The 21,495-nt window shown below is 40.1% G+C and overlaps 1 protein-coding gene across 1 annotated transcript; it reads left to right on the forward strand.

The window, feature by feature from the left end:
• The first annotated feature begins 472 nt into the window (after window positions 1-472).
• LOC125438103 (protein FRA10AC1) lies at window positions 473-21,283 on the forward strand. The gene is made up of 14 exons (XM_048506283.1): window positions 473-790; window positions 4,861-4,937; window positions 6,119-6,208; window positions 6,299-6,344; window positions 7,548-7,624; window positions 8,874-8,957; window positions 9,386-9,470; window positions 10,411-10,456; window positions 14,532-14,645; window positions 16,761-16,803; window positions 17,537-17,658; window positions 18,938-18,976; window positions 19,733-19,817; window positions 20,427-21,283. Exons 1-14 carry the CDS (start codon window positions 503-505, stop codon window positions 20,467-20,469), a joined length of 1,239 nt encoding a protein of 412 aa, XP_048362240.1. The 5' UTR covers window positions 473-502; the 3' UTR covers window positions 20,470-21,283.
• The last annotated feature ends 212 nt before the right edge of the window (window positions 21,284-21,495 follow it).

Raw genomic sequence — 21,495 nt, forward strand, 5'->3', positions numbered from 1 at the left:
ATAACATTTTTGTTGTCTTGTAAAATTAATATCCAGCATTGTTTCTGTAATCTCACTTTTTATTTTACAAGGCACTGCAATAATTCTCTTTATATTTAAATTTCAAAAGGTAGAGCACCAATTAATCTGTTCTGGAATGCTTTAGTACCGCTCACAAACAAAAGCTAACTAATTTCCAACCCAAATAACCATTTGAAAATGAGGCTTCTGCCATGCCCACTCACACCTTTCTCCTTCACACATCCCTCCTTCTCTTTAAAATTGAACCTGCGCGTGAGTTTTCCGAAAATCATTATTTTGTAATTGTTTGCTGATTCTCGTGACCCCCACTGCTTGCTACGAGGTGACACTTGGGCTGGTCTCAACGAAACCGAATTACGCTGCCGCAGTTTTTGGCTTTTCTTTTCTTCTAATGGATCCACACGGCTATTATTTCCCTTTTCTAACAGGAGAGAGCCTTCCGCCATGGAGAGGTTATTGCATTAAGAAGGAACAAAGGAAGATGTTTGTTTTCCTTCTTATCCCTGCGGCTACTCAAACTGGAAGAAAAGGAACAGACAAGGAGTCTGGCAGAAAGTCTCCTGCGAGACAAGGAGATGCCAGAGCCCTTTCCCTGCTCGGATCTCTCGGGCCTCAGCTGCAGTTTCCGACAGGGCTTTTCTTGCAGTGGGACGCTGCTGAGCAGAGGCGTCACATCTCCGGTCCTTCTCGGTTTGCAAACAAGCGAGCTTGCCCTTCTGCAAGCAGGCTTGGAAGTATGGAGCCATCCCAGATGAAGCTCTCCAATGCTGTGAGTAAAGCGCGGGGCGCACCAGCGTGTTTCCCAGTGACTGACCCACAGAAGAGGGAGGGGCTGCGTAGTCCCGCCCTGCAGGGTCGGGCATTTCTCAGTTTTCCTACTTAAACTGGCTCGAAGGCTTGAGCAGCTGTGTCACACGCGAGGCTTAAATCGGAACTTGTTTCAGAAATATAAAGGCTTTCAGCAAATATAAAGGCTTTCCAATCGGTGCTGTCCCTCTTCTGTGCTTGCGGAGTGGCCCTGCGTAGGACTGCACTGACAGTGTCAGATCTGAATGCAAATACTAACCTTGGTGACTCTGGTTGAGTCACTGGTTTTCGGGGTAGTCTACTTCATGCTGTTGATGTAAAATGGGAATAACTCGAGGCTAGCAGCCCAGAATTCCTTGCAGAAAGAGCGGAATAAAGGGTAATAAATACATTTTTTGTTAAAAAAAGGACTTCTCTACTTTGCATCATACAGCAGCACTAACATGTACTTTAAAGTACCCTTATTAATAGTGATATGAAACTACATGAATGTATGTTTGTACTAGGCTTTGGAAATTCAAGCTACATTCCACTGCTTCCATATTCATAATCACTATTTCTGATTGGAATTCTAATATTACCTGTTTCCACATTCTAAAAGGAGGAAAACATTTTGTTCTGCTACTCTTTTCTTAACTGTGATGAAGATAACTTTGATGAATTTATGACACATTCATTTAAAAATGCTACAGGATGATTAATCCATGTAACTTGTTGAAGAACTGCACTGGTTACAGTTCGTTTGTGTCTGTATAGTGCAGGCTTAAAATACAGAAAAACAAACAAATAAGATGCTGAAAACAAAACATAACAGTGTGAACTTCAAGAATAAATCATTCTTTACTCACACCGCTAGGAGTAGTAGTAGGGTAATGAATTGCCATATCCCAAGGTTGGGAAAAATCCAGGACAGAAAGACACCTCCAAGCTCCGATACAATATAAATTGCTGAGAGGGAACTTTATTGGAAAGCGTGTACATCCTAGTTACACTGATGCTGTGTACATAAGATCTTTGTTGAACCATTATTCTCATACATATGGAACAAATATGAAAAACTAGGTCACTCTGGTTCTGTACTCTTATAATGCAATCCCAGTCATAGGCCCCTTCCGCACATTCAGAATAATGCACTTTCAATCTACTTTCAATGCACTTTGCAGCTGGATTTTACTGTGCAGAATAGCAAAATCCACTTTCAAACAATTGTGAAAGTGGATTGAAAGTGCATTATTCTGCATGTGCGAAAGGTGCCACATTAAGCCCACTGACTTCAGTACTTGGTTTAGAATTGCAGGACCAATCCAAATTACCACCCCTCCCTTTTAACCCATAAACCATCATTTATAGTTGTGGGGTGGGAGAGTATTTTTTACTCACTGTGTGGCATTTTCTGAAATATGAGATTTACATAATTGAGAGCGACATGTTGGGGAAAATTTTGCTCACTTTCCCTTAATAAACTAAAGTTGAATGCTGGAGTGTGTGTGAGGAAGAACTATTGCACAACCTTTAAAAAACCCTCTCTTCGCTTAATAAATTCCATTCATCCCAGTTAATAAATTCCATATTTTAATTCTGAGGTATTTTTGTTGTTTCTACATTTATAATTGTGGCTGAACGTCTGACTAAGAAGGAACTGAGGGTACTGGTTTGTAGTGGAAATCTTACTGTACAAACTGGGTCTTAGTGCCTGGCCATTTATTAGCTGTTTTAGTATAAAGCCATGACCTCTGTAGCCCAGCCCAGCCCAATCTCATCAGTTCTCAGAAGTTAAGTAGGCCCAAACTAGTACTTGGATGGAAGACCACCAAGGAGGAACTAGGACTGCTATGTAGAGCTGAGTAATGTGTCATAAATATAGCCAGAAATATAGGAAATAGTTTCCTATATCAATAGACTTGATATGTGTGTGTGTGTGTGTGTGTGAGAGAGAGAGAGAGAGAGAGTAATAACAAAAGATTCTTGTTTGTTAAGATAAAAAGTACCAAGAATTAAGCAACAGTTTTTATACTGTTTTAAGGATATATATTAAGTATAAATAACCTTGTGTGCTCAGTGTATTGTTGAAGGCTTTCATGGCCATATTCAACTGGTTGTTGTGGGTTTTCTGGGCTGCGTGGCCGTGGTCTGGCAGATCTTGTTCCTAACGTTTTGCCTGCATCTGTGGCTGGCATCTTCAGAGGTGTAGCACAGAGAGAAGTCTGTTATACACCAGCCCAGAAATCCCACAACAACCAACCTTGTGTGCTGTTTGAAGTTTTAAGATATCGAGTTAGCCAAGAATGTGACCCTTATCAATTGAGACCGTTAGCTATTGTTAGACAATGATGTCAAAATCCAATAAATAGGGGAAGCTGAATTGATCAACAGCTTTCTTCTCAGGAGGGGCTTCCTGCCTGTGACTTGCTTATTTTTGGGGACTCATATGATTGCTCTGCTTTAATTGTCTGTGAGATGGTTGGTATAATGTTTTGTTGGTTTAGTCAATATTAAGAATACAATAACTGTTCTTCAATAAAAGTTTAAAATGAGCACAGAGATTCTCTAATTGTATTTATTGGTGTACTGAACCCTTAATGAACCTAAATGTTATTGAGCTGTACCCAGGCATTAAATTATCAGATATAGAAAACCTAACTAGATGCCCAGGGAATACATGCCTGTATCGTAATCAGCCCTGACCTAGGTCATCTAGAACAAATGGTAAACCACCCCAATGTCTTTTGCCTTGAAAACCCTTGGGGTGGGGGTGCCATAAATCATCTGCCATTTGACAGCAAAAAAAGGTGGTTCCAATTCTGTTTTACTTCCTTTTGTACACAGTGACTGGACTTAAAAAAATATAATTCTGTTGTTAATCAACTGCCATCCAGTTATATCTCCTCACAGGTAAAAAAAAAAGTAGAATATAGCTTATTATACTTTTTTTCCTTGGAGGCTTTAACTGAGAAGGGGTGACCTGGACAATAACGTGTAAATTATTTACAGTATTGTTTTCAGCAGCAAGAGGTTGCTGGGAGGTATTTGTGCGTATGTAAGAAATTGTTTTGGTAACATTTATGAGAAGAGAAGACTTATTAGAAAAGGTGACATACTAGGAAAACCTGAACACAACAGGAAAAGAGGAAAACCCCAGCGTAAGATGGATCGACTCAATCAAGGAAGCCCTGGCTTACAGTTTGCAAAGCCTGAGCCAGGCTGTTATTAGTAGGATGTTTTTGAGGTCTTAATTCATAGGTAAAGTGGAAGTGACTTGACGGCACATAATGTACACACACAAAGTCTGCATACTCCCTTCTGATTGGAAGGGAATTGTGTGGACATCCAGTCATTGCAGTACTCCCAAGACCTCTCTTGTCTCCATGACTCATCTGGATATGCAGCAGAATAAGACATAAATGAACCACATCACTTTAGAAAAGGTGTGCTTTTTTAAAATCTCCCCCTTCCAGGAAAACAGTGTTGAAGTAATAAAAACCTAGTACATCAAGAGAAAAGTTCTAGCCTTATGTGTGTGTTTCTTCCATTCAAGAGGCTTTTCTATAAGGGAGTGTTTGCAAGAGTGGTCTGAAATGGTACAGTTCATTTAATTCCCATGGAATTTTCATACTTCATTCCCCCCCTTACATTGCTGCATGTTTAGACCATGGGGGGGGGGGGGCAGGTGGAGTGTGGATTCTGAAAGAGGAAGTACGTTGCCATTGCTGCCCTAATCCCTTTTCAGTGATATCTCCAGTGGAAGAACATTTAGGGTAGTTTGTGTGTGAGGGGATTTTTGTGCATTTTGTTGTCCTGGGGAAAGGACAGCAAAAACTTTCCCCCCCCCCCCCCCCCCCCGCACCGCCCCAATCTCCACCCCCTCTCCTTTTGCTTGCGAAGCCATCATGTTAGGATTTCCATAGTTTGGCTTTGCAAACCACAAGTGTTTCTAGTTTTCTAAAGCTGGGTGGGCAGCAGTGTCTTTTATGTCCCCATCTTGTGTGCTTTTATTAAGTGTAATATGCTCTTTTTCAATGTAATTTTTCCCAGATCCTTGGTCATGGAGACTATGATTCTGATTTCAGCGACGATGAAAACAGCAAGAAGTCTGCCCTGGAGAGAAATAGGTAACACACTAATATTCCTGTAATGTATCTGTTAATGAAGTTATGCTGTCATGGTTCCACCTCTACAAATAGCTCATGGAAGATAAACATACATGTTTGATTCCTGTGCCACCTTTTTTTCAAGTTTGACAGAGCACTCTGTCTCCCAGGAACTGCTGGAGGAGGTGTCCATCTGGTGGCTGTAGGTCATTTCATGTCTGGCCATTCTGTGCTTCCAAGATCAGCATGGAGGGCTAACTGGTCTTCACCTCCTCCTCCTCCTCCTCCTCCTCCTCTCTCTGTGCCATTTCTCAACAAGATTAATTAAGCTACTGAGCAAGAGAGTGGCAGGCTATGTGGAAACAAGATGCCTGCATAAAGCGCAGGAGGTGCTGATGCTGCTTTTCAAATTTCTTTCTCCCTGTTCTTTGTATTAACTACAGATGCAATTCTCTGCATGCTTACTGAGGAAAGAAGCTCTGCTGACCATAGTGCCGTGGTGGCGAACCTTTGGCACTCCAGATGTTATGGACTACAATTCTCATCAGCCCCTGCCAGCATGGCTGATGGGAATTGTAGTCCATAACATCTGGAGTGCCAAAGGTTCTCCACCACTGCCATAGTGGGTATTAATTGCAAAACCTGAGCAAGCCTGGTAAAACACTCTGTCCACTGTGACCAGGGCCCTACAGGATTCAGTGCAGTTCCACAGGACCTGCAAGACAGAGCTATTCCACCAAGCTTATGGTTGAGGCAGCAATAGCTACCATCCTGGCCTCACCCTCCATCCCTATATCTGTCCATCTCCATTCATCCAGATATGTTATTTTTGTTTAATTTGCCCTTCTTTAAGATCTACTGCGGCTCAGTGATGGGGATATTTCACCATCTTCATTTGTAGATGGATGTATAGTTTGAAATATTTTAACTGCTTTCCGAGATGTTATAATTTTGTATTGATATTTAATGCTGGAAACTGCCTCAAGCCTAAGAGGGGAGGAAAGTACGTGGAAACAATGGGATCTGATGGCAGTCTAGGAGAAGTGGTGGAATTGAGTTGTCATCCTCTATCTTCTATCCAGTTGACCCTCTCGTAAAACCTAGTTAACTTTTCTGTTAAGACTAAAGGCTTCATATGTAAATGTTTGAGTATTAATAAAAATTAATTGTGTGCTTTTTCTCCTTTTATTTTATGTGCCAAGAAATGAAGATGCATTACTTACAAAGCCCTTCCAGAAAGAAAAACAAAGCAAGGTGGTCCACAGACAGGTAGTCGTGGATGAATGGGACAGGTACTGTGCTATAGTTACCTGTTTTTTCACCCCAAAAAAGAGAAGCAAGCACTTGATTTGTACAACTGGAATAATCTATTCTTTTTTTAGAGAAGAAGCAAGAAATCGAAGATTTCATTTCATAGCAATGGATGCTGTATCCTTTAAATATTTAATGATAACAGTTCACTGCTTCTTGACAGGAATGTATACACAGTATCATTCTTTCTAAGGACCAGGTCAATTATTATAGAGGCTGCCAAGATGTAACTTCACAGTGGTATGCCAAATGGCAGGATTTAACAACAGTATGATGAACCAGCATAGTGATGGGGTGCTGTGTGGTTTCTGGTCTGTATGGCTGTGTTCTAGCAGCATTCTCTCCTGACGTTTTGCCTGCATCTGTGGCTGGCATCTTCAGAGGATCTGATGGTAGGAAAACAAGTAGAGTATATATACCTGTTGGAGTGTCCAGAGTGTGGGAAGAACCATTGCCTGTTAACAAATAAAGGGTGCAATTAGCAAGCTAGATTTACATGTGTTGAGTGGTATCCACCCATTAGCATGTGAGTCACAATGAAGATAGCAAAGTCACTAGGTGAGGGCATATGAATAGAAGTAGTCTGTCCTTTGTTCTCTTTTATTGTATTACTGCCTATAGTCCTGTGTTTGGGTGGCCAGCCAGTTACTTTCACAGCAGTAATAAAACATTTTGAAAGCATTTTAAGTCATATGACACTTAAAACACTTTAAAGGTGTTATAACAGTGTGAAACATTTTGAAAGCATTTTGAAAATGTTGTCAAAATTTTATTTCTGATGTGTGGCATGGCCCATTGCTGTGTTCAGATTTCTAAGTGGGGGGCATATTCTATAACAGTGGCTCTCAACCTGTGATCGGGACTCCTTTGGGAGGTCGAACGACCCTTTTATGGGGGTCACCTAAGACTCTCTGCATCAGTGTTCTCCATCTGTAAAATGGATAAATGTTAGGGTTGGGGGTCACCACAACATGAGGAACTGTATTAAAGGGTCGCGGCATTAGGAAGGTTGAGAACCACTGTTCTATAATGTTATAGTGACTTTGAGATGACCTGGTGCAAAAAATGGTTCTGTGGTCGTAGTGGGGAAGGGTGGCCGCCAATACGGGGGAGGGGGCAAAACTCAGATTTTGCACCAGGCTCCATTTTCCCCAGCTACACCTCTGCTTAACCTTCACTGCAAGTAAACTTAACTTTGGAATTTGTGTTCTTAAAATTGTTACATCATGCAAACATTGTGTGTGTGTAGCTGGTAACATGAAGTCCTATTAAGTGGTCGATGATAAGAAACACTGAAAATGAATTCCTTAATTCTCTCAGTATGGAAGGCATAAGAAACTTGTAAATGACTACATTTTATTCTATGGAGGTAAAAAAGAAGACTTCAAACGTTCAGGGTGAGTTCTGGTTAATTATTGGTGTCTGTTTTTTAAAAGTTACTTAATAACTTTTAAAAGTTCTACAAAGCTATATTTCGGTTGCTTTAATTTACTGTTACATTTGGTTATTCACAGAACAAATAACATTTTTGCAATCCAAGAGACATTCTTTTCTTGCATTGAGATTGCTGTTCTTATAGGAATTAAGACAAACCTAGACTGCCAGAGTATTAGTGCCTGTCTCTGCTGGCTACCCTCTTATGATAGAGTCTTATGAATACTTTCCTTGGAGCAGGTCCCATTTGAGGCTGATTATGTACAAGATGTCGGCCTCACTGCAGGGGCAAATTTCTGTCACGGCAAGATTTCTTGTATGGACATATTTCCTCAAGCCCCGATTTCACTTTCCATTCTCTCCGTTTCTAGCACAATTTGCTTTGCTGCCAGAGCAAGGCAGATTTACCAGTGAGCAAAGTTCTAGGACATGGTGCTATAACTGCTATAGCAACAATACTGAAATAACAGTAATTTAAAGGCTTTTACAATCTAGCAGTCTTGAGACTGTTACGTGTGATGAGATCTGTGCCTTTAAGAGTGAGTTGATGGGCGGAGTTAAGAGAATCAGGAAAGCAGGCCTTAGAGAGTTCAGCATACAAGCTGCATGGTGAGTGCTTCCTCATGTGTAAAGAGAGAAACATAAGACTACAACCCCACTGCGCAGTGAAGAGCCCCAAGTTAAGTGTTCCATGTCTATGGGCCTAATAGATGTCAGTAGGATTCTGAGAAGTCCTGTGTGGAATTTCCTTTTTTCGGCTCTGAATGCTTCAGTTCCTGAGAGAAGGGCCTCTGCAGAAGACCTTAATTGTCATGGAGGTACCAGGTATATTCTTGGAATACAAAATTTTAATTCCTTTGGCTATGCATACTGTTTATGGCAGTTTTAAATTACTGTTTATATATTCAGAACCAAGAACACAAATGAACAGAATACAATTGAACTGAAAAGTTTAATTATATGGTATGTGGTTTTAAAAATTATATTTGAATGGCTAATGTTGCAGTCAAGAGTTAATATAAAATGGACTAGGCTCTTGGAATTTTTAATGTAGCTTTTCAGATTCTGGTCACTGTTTTGTCACTTGCCATTGGGAAAAAATGTTCTTGTTCTGCAAATCAAATTCTAAGGTAAAGTGCAACCAATTAAAATGTGATTATTTCGTACCATAAGAATGTTTTTGATATGTTGGTGTAAACACTTTTTTCACAGAGCAAATGATAAGACTGACCTTGATATTGTGAGAGAAAACCACAGGTTCCTGTGGAAAGAGGAAGACGAGGTGGACATGACATGGTAACTTGGGCTGTGACTGAGCTTCGTTTGTTTATCTATTACTGACATTTTAATTTGTATGTATAATTTACATTGTCATCTTAGATGAAAGATTTAGGAAGATTAGTACTTCACCTCTGCGTCCAAGTAAAATCTTGATGAGCTGTAATTAATGTTATGAATTCCTAATTGACAACAAGCTAGTATTAAAAATACGCACAAAGCAAGGCTTTTCCAAAGCTATTTCTAATCTGCACTTTTAATATATTTTATCCGAAACTTTTGTTTAAGGTCGTGAGTCCCACTGAATCGTGCCTTTTCTGCAGTTTTCTGGTGTAACCTGCAGGTGCTAGTATTTCTGCTTTACTGATGTTTGAGCTAGGAAAATCTTCTGTTGCTTTCACCCACTTGTGTTATTTTGTGTCCCTAACATGTTTTTCCATTTTCAGGGAGAAGAGGCTTAGCAAGAAATACTATGATAAGTTATTCAAAGAATACTGTGTAGCAGATCTGACTAAATACAAAGAGAACAAGGTACAGAGTTAACTTTCAAATTTCAGCACTTTGGGGATGTGTAATCCCATGGCTGCAATGCTGAGGCAGGCAATGGGAAACCACCCCTGAACACCTCTTGGTTTGAAAACCCAGCTGGGTTGCCATAAGCCAGCTTTGACTTGACAGGAAAAGAAAAACAGAACAAAAAGGTTCAAACATCTACACTTGATCTCCTTTTAAGAGAAGGCGGTAGGCTATTGAATAAACTATAGGTGAAGCTGTAGTATCCTGTATTCAGCTGTGACCAATAACAGGTGCTCCAGAGGATGAGCGCAGGACGTAAGGCTATATACATGATGGTTACGGTATCCATTGCTGTTTATCGCCAGCTTTTGACAGAAGCTTATAGAAACTTGACTTTTCATGTGAGAGTCATAATTAGATAATAAGTAGTCATAATCTTGTTTTTCATAGAATTCCAATTAACATAGGCATGCTACTTTTCATGCTCACCGCCAAAGGTGGCCTTGGGCTTGTAAACTTTCGGCAAGGCGATCATAGTAATAGTTCTGCTGGTTCAGCATCCTGTCTATTTGGTTCAGCATCCTATTTCCAGCAGTGATCAGGCAGCTATTTCTCATAATCCTTCTATCAGGGCCTCCTGGTCTTTGTTCACCAGCAATTGCTGTCCGGTGGCATTCTAAAAAACATCAGCAGACATTCCAGGTTAGAATGGATCTTACTCATTCTAAAATACTTAGTAGTGTCTTCTCTAATCAAAAAGAGGAACACATTGGAACTTTGACATTTTTTGTGTTACAAATTTGTTTGAAGTTTGGAAGTAGCTACCAAGCTGGAAGGGAACAAAAATGTTGCAGATTAAGGTAGAAGATAAACAGCCTACTCTCGGAACTGCTGTTTGTTGTTCTGTTCTAGCTGAGTCTGCAAAGTACTTATTTGTTTTTCATCTTTCTAATAGTTTGGGTTTCGATGGAGACATGAGAAAGAGGTTATATCAGGAAAAGGCAAGTGTTATCTTTTTTTCTAAATTCTTGTTTGTTTCTCTTTTGTTTAGTTGTTTTGGCTAGCTAGTTTGTAATACGCTGTGTAATGCATTGTGTGTCAATTTTATTTGTTTTACAAATGCAAATTTTAAAAAGCATCAACCCTGCTTTGCAAAGGTTGCAGTTGTTGGTACAGATTAATAATATAGTTCACCACTAAGGGGCACAAATGTGTAACACTGGAATAAGGTCATCTTGAAGTCATTGGGCAGTGTTTCCCTGAAGTTACAATGCAATCCTTAACAGAGTTGCATATTTATAAGCCAATTGACTTCATTGCATTTAGAAGGGTATAATTCTTCTTAGGATTGTATTGTTAAGCTATGAAAACTTAAGCAAGTATACCTGTGTCAAATTGGAATTTTTACTAGTATGGGTGAAAAACTGCAGGCCCCTGAAAACTGTGATGTTTAGTTTTAATAGAACATATTTTCTTACTAAGTGATAATCTTTGTTAATTTCAACAACCATTAATAAAATGTTATATTTACCTTTAAAAATGAAGGTTGTTTTTTCCCACTGTAAATATTTTTGCTAACTTGAATATATTCTGAAACTGAATAGGAGAGTAAATATTATGCAATCATTATTTTTGGCCAGAAAACTGTGTTCAAGAGCTAAATGCAAATCTGTTACAGGAAAGCAATAAAAAATGGCTTATTACAGGTCAGTAATCATAACAAAAGAAAGCCAGTGGGACATAATAAAAGAAAGCCAGTGGGGGCAGCTTCGGTGTTTATAATTTATGTTAAATTAATTTTACTTAAGTTAAAAAAAATTCCCATTCTGGAGACTTAGAGCAACTCACTGAATGAAAAACTCAACCCAAAATACAATTTTAATTAACCCAACAAGCTTGCAATACTCCCTCGTAGCAAGTGATTTTATTTGTTCGTTTGTTTATTGCCTTTATACCCCACCTATAGAAAGGATCTCTAGGCAGCTACAGCATTACTAATAAGGTTGTCCCAGACTGGTGCTGATTCTACCACCATAGAGAATGTTGGGCTAAAAGCACAGTGGCAAAAACACTGATACTAAGAGATGTCTGTTTTGGATTGTTTGGGCCCAGAGTATGAAGACATGTTACGTATAATGATACGTATCTTATTTATTATTATTATTTATTAAATTTGGGACATCGCCCACCACTGGAGTTGATTGAAATTGTTTGAAGACCAGGCAAAAAGCCTGACTTGCAATTTATATTTCAGCTTGCCTGCATTTTGCATAGCATGCCTGATTTGAGTCTGAAGGTTTTCCAATCATGCCACCAGCAAAGGATTCCAGCAATCACGGCAGATGCAGTGTCTCTAGCCACTCAGATTGTAACAAATTCCTTCCCAGCAGCAAATATGATGATCATCTGGATCCTTAAATGAACCAAATCGGTTCATCAGATGAACCTCCCCAGGTGACATTTTATTGAGCCATAGATATTTATTTTCCAAAGTATTAAACACATTCTCTGGGTTTTCCCCCCCTATTTGAAGCTACAATCCTAACCTAATAAAATCAATAAGTTTGTACACTGTCGTAATATCTCTATAAGCACTATTGAAAAAATATTTCCATTATGCAAAATGGCTGCTTACTCATTTAAATTTTGCAGGGATGTAAGACAATGGATCTTGTTTATTGCCTTTTCTTTAATGAAGATTCATGAAGTCTGAATGAGTTTGTTGAAGTATATCAGCAGCAGCAGCAGCTCCATATTCTTTGGTCCAAGCATAAGCATTTCAGTTGGTTTGCAGAACTGAAGTATCTAAGGACACTGTCAATCCATTGGTTAGCAGCTTAGGCAGACCATTTTGAGGTTAATCTTTCAAAAACAGTCCTGGAGGTGAGCTTGTTAATGCAGATCCTCACCATGACTATTTGAACACAATCCAGTGAATTGTTGTGGTTTCATTTGGCAGGGCCTTCTTAAACAAAGCTGTTAAGTTTGTCATTGAAGTAATTATTCTGAAAAATAAGCATTTTAAAATGTAAAAGAATGTAGTGGGCATACGCTTCAATCCAGAGAACTGCTTGTTTAGCAGTATCTGCCCAGAAGACTATTTCATATGTTTGTTTTGAACAAGAGTCCTTCTTTCACTCAACTCAGCCGGCAATTCTTCTGTCTGGAAACTCCAGGGAGTTTAAAAAATAATTTAGAGTGTGATAAATGGGAGAGTGCTGCTTCCCAAAGCGGAAAAGTCAGATTTCCGTTGAGCATGTTCTGGTTTGGGGGCATACAAGTGCCACTTTTTGTTCTTGGTAATAAGTCCCAGAATGTTTCCATTAAATCATAGTTTGTGCATTTCACCATATGTTTATTCAACTTGCAAGAAAAACAAAGTCATAAAAATGAATTAAAAGCAAGCAAACAAAAAATCAACACCCGCACTAACACAGGGCTACTTCACTTCCTCTTCACTCACCAGTTCAAAAAACTAGAATATCAAAACAGCTCTACATTTCTTCAGGAGGATAGCTCCACAGCCTTCAGCAATGATGATAAAGTCCTTACTTCACATCACAAGTTTCTTTACTTCCTAGGTTGTGGGCATATGGGGCTGGTAACATCCCACAAGGCTGGGCTTGTTTAGGGAAAAATGTCCTCAGAGATCACAGACCAGAATTATATAATTTGCATATTCAGCAAAGGCTCATGGGTATACTGTAAAAAAATTTAAAATTCATTTTTAATTTTAGTTTTATACCTTGCCCATCCCAAAAGGGCTCAGGGTAAAAACAACATGTTAAACCTCAATTACAGGTAAAAATTATAATTTTAAAAATACTCACCATAACTGTAAAGATAGCCCCAAGGCAGGACCTGTCTGTGAAAAACCCACCTTTGTTGACATACAGAGCCAGTGTGGCTCTGTGTTGCCAGAGTTTCTGAAGCACTTGCACTCATGCTGAGCCTGGCAGGGGTGTGTGGCCTCATAGGGGGGCTGCTGCAGACAGGCCTGAGCACCATCTTGCCCGGTTTCTGGTTCCCCTTCCTACGCCTCTGTCTTGCTTCCCCCTGCCATGGTGGCCTCGCAGAAGCCTTGCTTTAGCTGCCATGGCAAGGGGAGTAAGGAGCAGGGTGCAGAGATCCCCTGCCTGGAGGTGGGGTGAGGAAGCGGGCTAGGCTGCACCTTGCTCTGGGCTCAGATCCAGCCTGGATCCAAGCCCGGTCCAGAGATCCCCTGCTCACCTCCATTGGGGCCAAGGGAAGCTGGCCACTGCATTTCCCACCCTAGACTTAAACTCAATAAGTTTTCCCAGTTTTGGGGGGCAAAATTAGGTGCCTCGACTTATATTCGGGTCGACTTATACTCAAGTATATATGGTATTACAGATAAAAAAGTGCCCATTTTTGTTCTAATCTCTAACAAAGGATGAGCAACTGCACCATGCACTAGTTGAAGTTTCCAAGTCATTTTCAAGGGCAGTCCCACATCAACAGCATTACAACAGTCAGTCCTAAAGCTTATAAAAACATCAGTCAGACAGTTCTTCAGAAAGAGAAGTTGGATGCAGTTGATGGGTGGATTCTACCACTATCCTACCACTCCACTGAGCAATGTGTGACACCTTTCTCCAACCTAAGTGCGTGTTCCTCCAAAAGTACACATGTTGGAGGAAGGTTGGATTCAAACCAATAAAAAAGTTCTCCTAGCCACCACTAATACCTGTCTATTCAGTAGACAAATTTCTTGAGCGTTGTAGGTTCCTAACCTGTTTGGACACTACTTTCTCACCTAGATTTCAGGTAAGGCAATTACATTCGTATGGCATCCCAGAAACGTTGCTCCTTATTAAGCAAAAGTTAATAAAAGATCTGGGAAAAACTTCCCTTATACTTGTCTCATCATTAATGGAGCATAATACTTTCCTTTTTCTTCCTCCTTACCTGTGTAAACACCAAAGTGATTAGACCTTACTTTAACTACCCTAAACGTTTTCTTTTTGCCAATATTATGCAATGTTAAACGCATAAACATTTTAAAAATCCTCATGAATTAATTATTTTAGTTTTTCATTCCTGATTCCTTTGTAGGACAGTTTTCCTGCGGCAACAAACACTGTGATGAAAAGGAAGGTCTGAAGAGTTGGGAGGTGAATTTTGGTTACGTTGAGCATGAGGAAAAGAAAAATGCTCTTGTTAAATTGAGTGAGTTCATACAGTACTGACATTAATAGAGTTGTTAAGGTTAGGGTGCACTCAATATAGAAAAGATTATTATGTCCCTGGTGTTCATTTAAAAGCTTTGGTTTTTGGTGTTTATTTAAAAGCTTTGATTAAAGGAGAGTTCAAAGACAGAAGGTGCTGTTGAGTTTGATTGTAACAGAGCTGAGCCAGTGATAGCTGTAAAAAGTGTGCATGCATCAGTGGTGTAGCTGCCACAGGGACATTCGGGGACAAACGCCTCAGGTATCCCAGTGGGAGTCATGTTGGGTGGCACAAAAATTACCCCACACACACACAGTTCCCAGAAAGAGGATGGGCATGAATGGCTTCGGCGCGATCTGCACATGTCACACCAAGACCCAGCCTCACCCCTCCTCCTTTCCGGAATTCACTGGGCCTGGGCATGACAGGAGGCCCAACCCCTATCCCTTCCCCCCTCGCCCCGCCCCAGCCAGGCTGCTTCTTCAGGCGGCAAAGCAGCCGACTGAAAAAGCTTTTTTCTAGCTGGCTGCTTTGCCAACAGAAAAGGTAAGTGGGAAGGGCCCCCCGCCCACGCTCCTCCTTGCCCTGCTCCAGCCAGGATGCTTCTTCAAGCTTTTTTTCGGCTGGCTGCTTTGCCAGCAGAAAAAGGTAAGGGGGAAGGGGCCCCGCGGGGGTTAGGGGCCCCCTCTAACCCTAACCCACCCCTGCCTCCTTCCCTTCTCTCCCCATTCCAGCCAGGCTGCTTCTTCAGCCGGCAAAGCAGCGGGCTGAAAAAGCTTTTCTCAGCCCGCTGCTTTGCCCGCAGAAAAAGGTTAGGGGGCGTGACTGTGAGGGGGAGGGGCTGCAGGGGGACACCCAGGCGCCATTGTCTCATCCTACGCCTCTGGCAAGCATCACCAGTCCAGCCTCATCAGCTATCTAGTGAAGCCCGATTTTCAGGGACAGATCCTCTGCTGATGCTCTTTTCGAGTGGCTTCTGCACTACCACAGTCAATGAGTCTGGATGATGGTCTGTATCAGTTAAACATTAACAATGGCCCTTTCCGCACAGGCCAAATACAGCATCCCAGGGACGCCAAAAACAGCGTCCCTGGGAGACCGTTCGCATGGCCGGTGCTGCTGCATTGCAACTCCCGAGCGGCGCAAAGCTGCTATTTCTGAACCTTGCTCCCTGAGCGAAGTTTTTCAGAAACAGCAGCTTCCGACAGCTGCTGTGCGAACAGCAGTGGCTGGAAGATGCCATTCCCCCCCTTTCCTGAACGCCTCACTGTCCCTCAGGCCTTCCGACATGTCGCACAGGCCAGGGGACACGCCCCCCGACCCTGCGACTCCAGAGCTGTCGCGCAGGGCAGGGGGTGTGTCCCCTGGCCTGTGCGACGTGCCGGAAGGCCGGAGGGACGGTAAGGTGTTCAGGGGACAGTGCAGCCTCTATGCAGGCTGCACCGTCTTCCCCATCCCTACCAGGACCGTCCGTGCGAACGGTCCCAGGGGGGTGCTATGGCGTCGTTTACGCCGACGCACTCCCATAGTGGCGGAAACGGCCAATGTTTCTGCTTTCCCCTGTATGGTCTTACTTCATAAATAGTGGGATTATAGAATATGGGAGCATTTTAGAATCCATCTTGTTCAACTCTTATTCTTGGATTATTGTAGATTAACAATTTCCAGTTTTATCTGACATATTAACTGGAGATTGAAAAATTTCTCTGAGCGAATTCATTCTTTCTCTGTCTCAAAGTTTTTCAACCTGTGTTCTTCACTGCAAACAATAATCAATTCTCAGCTTATTTTAAGAGCTATTTTTAAATATGTAATTATAGTTTGAGATACAGCAGCTTCTACACCCTCAAAATGTTTAGGAGTCAGGGAAATGTGAAGTACGTTTACTTAGCGCTGCAGGAGTACTTAAAACAGAAACTTTGAAAAGTTGTGGTTATATTCATGTGTTACAATTTTTATGAAGGCTATTAGATAGAGCCCTTTTAATTTAGAAACTAACACTGACAGTTTGGATTAGCATGTGAAACTTAAAATGTGAAAAACTGGAAGATTATGTGTGGAGGTAATTGCTATTTTATCTTTACTTCACAAAGATTTTTTCCCTTTTTTTTTTAGGGCTGTGTCCAGAATGCTCTTATAAATTAAACTTTCACCACAGGTAATAAATCATTTACTCCCATTTATGTGTGCATGCAATAGACTCCCACCTGAGTACTGCTCAAAATTGGCCCTTTTTGCAGGCCGCATGATGGAATCAAATCTTTATTTTTTATTAATACATATTGTCATGGAATGATGCTATCGCTAGAGCAGAGGAAAATCACACATGACTGTGAAAAGCATCTTTGCCTTTTGATCTCCTGGAGGGAGGACAGGAAACTATGCAGAAGTGCCAGGATGCAACTTCAAAGGTCTAAATTACCTCGTGGCCTGAACAGAGTTTTCCTGAGAGGGGTAAACAAAGGATTTTGGATTCCATCTTGAGATGTTGCCAGAGAAGGATCTCTGGACCATGGGTTCCCGGAATGGGGACAAAGAACTTCCAAATAAGACTGTATTCACCTGAGCAATCTCTAACTGCATTTATGTTTCATTTCTTTGCTTTGAACTTTTACAATAAATCGTTGAGAACTCAGCTGGTTGGAGTTATTGGAGAAAAGGACCCAGCAGGCTTGCTTTCATCATACATATAAAAAAATATCTTCCTTGTTTAGATTTATTCATCCCCTTTCCAACACAGTTTAGTTGCTTGAACGTAAAACTCAAACTTACAGGCACAGCTATTGAGGAGTTTAAGGATACTTTTCTTTTATAATCCCATTTATGCTTATGAGAATTTGTAATGGAGTGGGCATATTAGTAGAACTCTGAGATTTCTTTCTGTTATGAAGGAGAAAAGAAGTCAAACCAAAGAAAAAGAGAGCAAGCTCTGAACAAGGCTCTGAAGTGCTAAAAAGTAAGAAGTCAAAATTATCGTCATCACAAAAACACAAGAAAAAAAAGAAACATAAAGGTAACATCCCTAATTTTGTATTAAATGTAAACATGAATGATATGTTTTATATGGTATTTATGTGTTATTTATATGGCAAATAGCAAGGACTTTGATAATTAAGTTGTATTGTGTTTGGTAGGAATTAAAGTGTCCATGTGGAAGAGAACTATTGATTTATTCTCCTCAAGTAAAACTATTCTTCAAATAGTTATACCTTTTGAAGATGAATGGTGTACATAGTTGCAAACTTTGTTGCAGAAAGGATTGATTTCAGTGGGATGTGCATTGCGGCCAGCACAATTCAGGAGCTCAAAGGCTGTTACACAGAATGGGGTCCCCAGACTCAACTTGTGTACTGCATAATGTAAAAATTGGCCTGCTGGGCAGTTAGCTAGAAACTGAGGGCAAACAAAGCATATTCCATTACTGAGGCAGTGAGACCAGTGGTTCTTTTCCTTTGTTGTGCAACCCTAGAAGTTTTGTTGTACTGCATAGCAAGAAATTTGTAGAAACAGTTGGAGCAGGATATGGTCCGAATGAAGATGCTGTTCACTCTCTCTGCGACATTTTTAGAAGGATGTACTTTTAGAGGTACATGAGAATCTGCATTCTGCTCCAATTAGCACATAACATATAACTGAATATGAATGAGGAGGGTTACCCGGCCAGTGGAGAAAGAAACATTATTCACAAAATGAGCCTTTTCTGCATCTTAGCACTGCTGTTGACCACCTGGCAGATCTCAAATAATTATGGACAGTACTGATATATCACTAGCCATTCATTAACTGTGATTGGAAATAAGCCACGTTTCTAGCTTCCATTTCTACCTTCCTTTTGCATTTGCATTTGTTCTGTCCTTTCCCTATTATCCTTAACCATGGTGTTCTGACATTAACTGCAACTAACCCTAAGTGTGAGGTCCAACTAACTCAGAATTATCCATAGTTAGTGATCAGTTCGTAATGATGAATTGTGGTGAAGCGTGTTTGGAGAAATTTGCATGCAATAAGGCAAATGGCTGAAACGTGTAATTCTGCAACCTGCTAGTATTAAATTTGCATTAATCCTATATTGTTTTGGTCACTTAACAATGCTGTTTTTGAAGTGTTTACTGATAAATGATAAAAATACAGATGGACTGGGCATATTCTTGAAGTTTACTAGGAAATGACAGACCTTTCTGGTATTTCTGTTTGATTTCCTAACATAGCAACAACTAGAGGCATAAGTGGAATTTCTATCACTTAGTATTCATATTTATGTAATAAACTAATTGTGAAGTGGCTGTTTTCAGATCAAGGGTCATTCGAAGAAACAGATGATTCTGATAAAGGTAAGTAATGTTCAACATTTGGAAAAAATAATAGTGTTGTTTTCAGCTCTTTTGGTTTAAATGTCTTTTCTGTTCATTGACAAAATTAAAGACTGGGGCTGTTTCCGCATGGCAGAAAAACAGTGCCCTAGGGATAATAAAAACACCGTCCCTGGGGCACTGTTCGCACAGTTGGTGCTGCTGCACGGCAGCTAACATAATTAATGACAGTGGACAGTGATTTCTGCCGCTGTGCAGAAATGGCCTGAGAATGTAAAAAAACTGTGAGAAAAGGAACTGAACATCTCAGAGTTTAAATTGATCATTAGTCTGTACTCTGGGAAATAAATGTTATGGATTTGAAAGAAGAAAATTGTATGGTGCTTTCCCACATTACCTAAAAAGCCATCAGTCTCACCAGTAGCCTTAGTAGCCAACTAAGAATATTTCTAAAGAATATTTCCAAAGCAGGGGATGAGTGCTGAGTTTAAACATCATGAGCTGGTGTTGAATAAGAGGGAGACCTGGACCCATGGCCCAAATTGGAACAAAGCAGGGGAGTGGTTTCTATCGCCCTAATTTTTAGCCTATTTTAGCCATTTATTTCTAATGGGCAGAATTCATGAATAGCACTTTAACTGACTTGTGGATTTTGTTTTCAAGCCTTCTGTGCAGCATTTTCTTCATTACTGGCTATATTAGGGAACTCTTGTTAAATGTAGAAATGAATGGAGTAAAAGTTATTTTAAATAATTTTCAACTCATATTATTTAACAGGTTCAGGCAGTAGTGATGACCAAGATGGCCCCTCAGATGGTGATTTTTGGAAGGGGCCTCTGCAAGACACAACGGAAAAAACACGGTCAGTGCTGGGACTGACAATTTTTCCTCTTTAAAATGATGTCTGTTTAAACCTATAATTACAATTTTCCTATGATAATGTCAGAATTCACTCTTAGTTCAATGTAGTCCCTCTAAAGAACAATAACCAAAAAGAACTGGAGACCTCCTCTTCCCAGTCCTCCATCTAATCTTCATTTGTTACTATGGTATTAGTACTTCAAAACTGTTGCCTCTCATCTGCACCTACGAAAAAACGATGAGCAATTGTTAGTAAATACTCCATCTTCCTTTGTGTGCTCCACCCACATGTATCAGCCATCCAGTGGGCTTTTCAGTGTTTGTCATCAGTTCCTTCTTGTAGCCAATTAATATGTTGGAAAGTCCTAACAATATTCAATTTGCTGTTACTATACCTGTTTGCAGAATTGATAAAGCCCATGTGTAATGCCATATTAATGTCATGATTCCTAAACCATACGCTATTATAGTAATATGTACTAATTATTTTTTACTTAACTATCCCTGTCAATGCACTTAAGATATCATCAACTAGCATTCTGAAGTTCCCTGAGTAACAATAACAATTCTCTGTGTTCTTGAAACAATCTTGTATGCTTTTATTTTACAGGGAGGAAGAATTTGATGAGTACTTTCAAGATTTGTTTCTCTGAAATACAACATGGAGTTTTTAATTCCTTTGTGCTTTCACAGAATCCTCAAATGATCATCGAATGAGATACAACTAATTTTTCTTTAAGTGTGCTTTTAATTCTAGATTTCATAGAAAATTATTCAGCAAGTCTTTGCTTGGACTTTTGACAGCAGAGTTTGATTTTTGTGTTAATGTGGTCTCAATAGGATTAAAAAAATATTTACATTCCAAAGCTCAGCTGAGATTCCGTTGATATTTTTTGCAGGCTTCAGCATTTGCAAGATGAAAAGTAACAGGTGCATAGAAGTTGTTGAATGTTATTTTTTTTAAAGCACACCATGTATATTTATAAATTATAATTGAGTTTAACCCAACATGTGATTGTAAACTGATCTGGGAAAGAGACTGGGAATATCTCAAGACTTATTTGAGGCTGTGATTCTTCCCTTCTTGGGGGTCAATCCCCATCTGCTGGCATAGAAACCACCAGGTCATAGCTGCTGTTGGATGCAAGAAGCCCGATTGGGCTGATTTGAATTTCTTGAGTAGATTCCTATGGCTTGCTTGAGTAGCCTCAGCTTTCTAGCAGAAATGGAGCTGTGTTTCCCAGACCAAACAACTCTCTATTACTAAATATCTTTTCTTCAAACAATGTATACATATTTTAATGGCCTACAAATATACTCTGTACTACTGCCTACTGACCTGAAGTGACTAGAAGTACACTGATTACAGTGCCCATTGGAATCTGTTGGAATTTATTCTAAGTATTTGGAACTAGTTGATCATTTCAGTGTTATCATATTTACAATGAAATCTTTTGAAATACAGGATTATTTTTGTCACTTTATGTTTCAGAATACATGATATTAGTGCCAGTGTTTATGCATCTGGATAGATAAATGTTCTTTAAAGGGAATTTGAAGAGAGCCAGCATGGTGTAGTGGTTAAGAACAGGTGGACTCTAATTTGGAGAATGAGTTTTGATTCCCCACTCCTCCACAAGAGCGGCAGACTCTTATCTGGGGAATCAGATTTGTTTTCA

This window comes from Sphaerodactylus townsendi, linkage group LG08, assembly GCF_021028975.2.
Source record: "Sphaerodactylus townsendi isolate TG3544 linkage group LG08, MPM_Stown_v2.3, whole genome shotgun sequence".
Lineage (NCBI taxonomy): Eukaryota > Metazoa > Chordata > Lepidosauria > Squamata > Sphaerodactylidae > Sphaerodactylus > Sphaerodactylus townsendi.

Excerpts from the sequence above, each read along its gene's own strand:
- LOC125438103 (XM_048506283.1), top strand. The coding sequence starts at position 503 with ATGTTTGTTTTCCTTCTTATCCCTGCGGCTACTCAAACTGGAAGAAAA. Across the intron at positions 6,345-7,547 it reads ATTTCATAGCAATGGATGCT|TATGGAAGGCATAAGAAACT; the intron begins GTATCCTTTAAA and ends TAATTCTCTCAG. Across the intron at positions 10,457-14,531 it reads AGAGGTTATATCAGGAAAAG|GACAGTTTTCCTGCGGCAAC; the intron begins GCAAGTGTTATC and ends ATTCCTTTGTAG.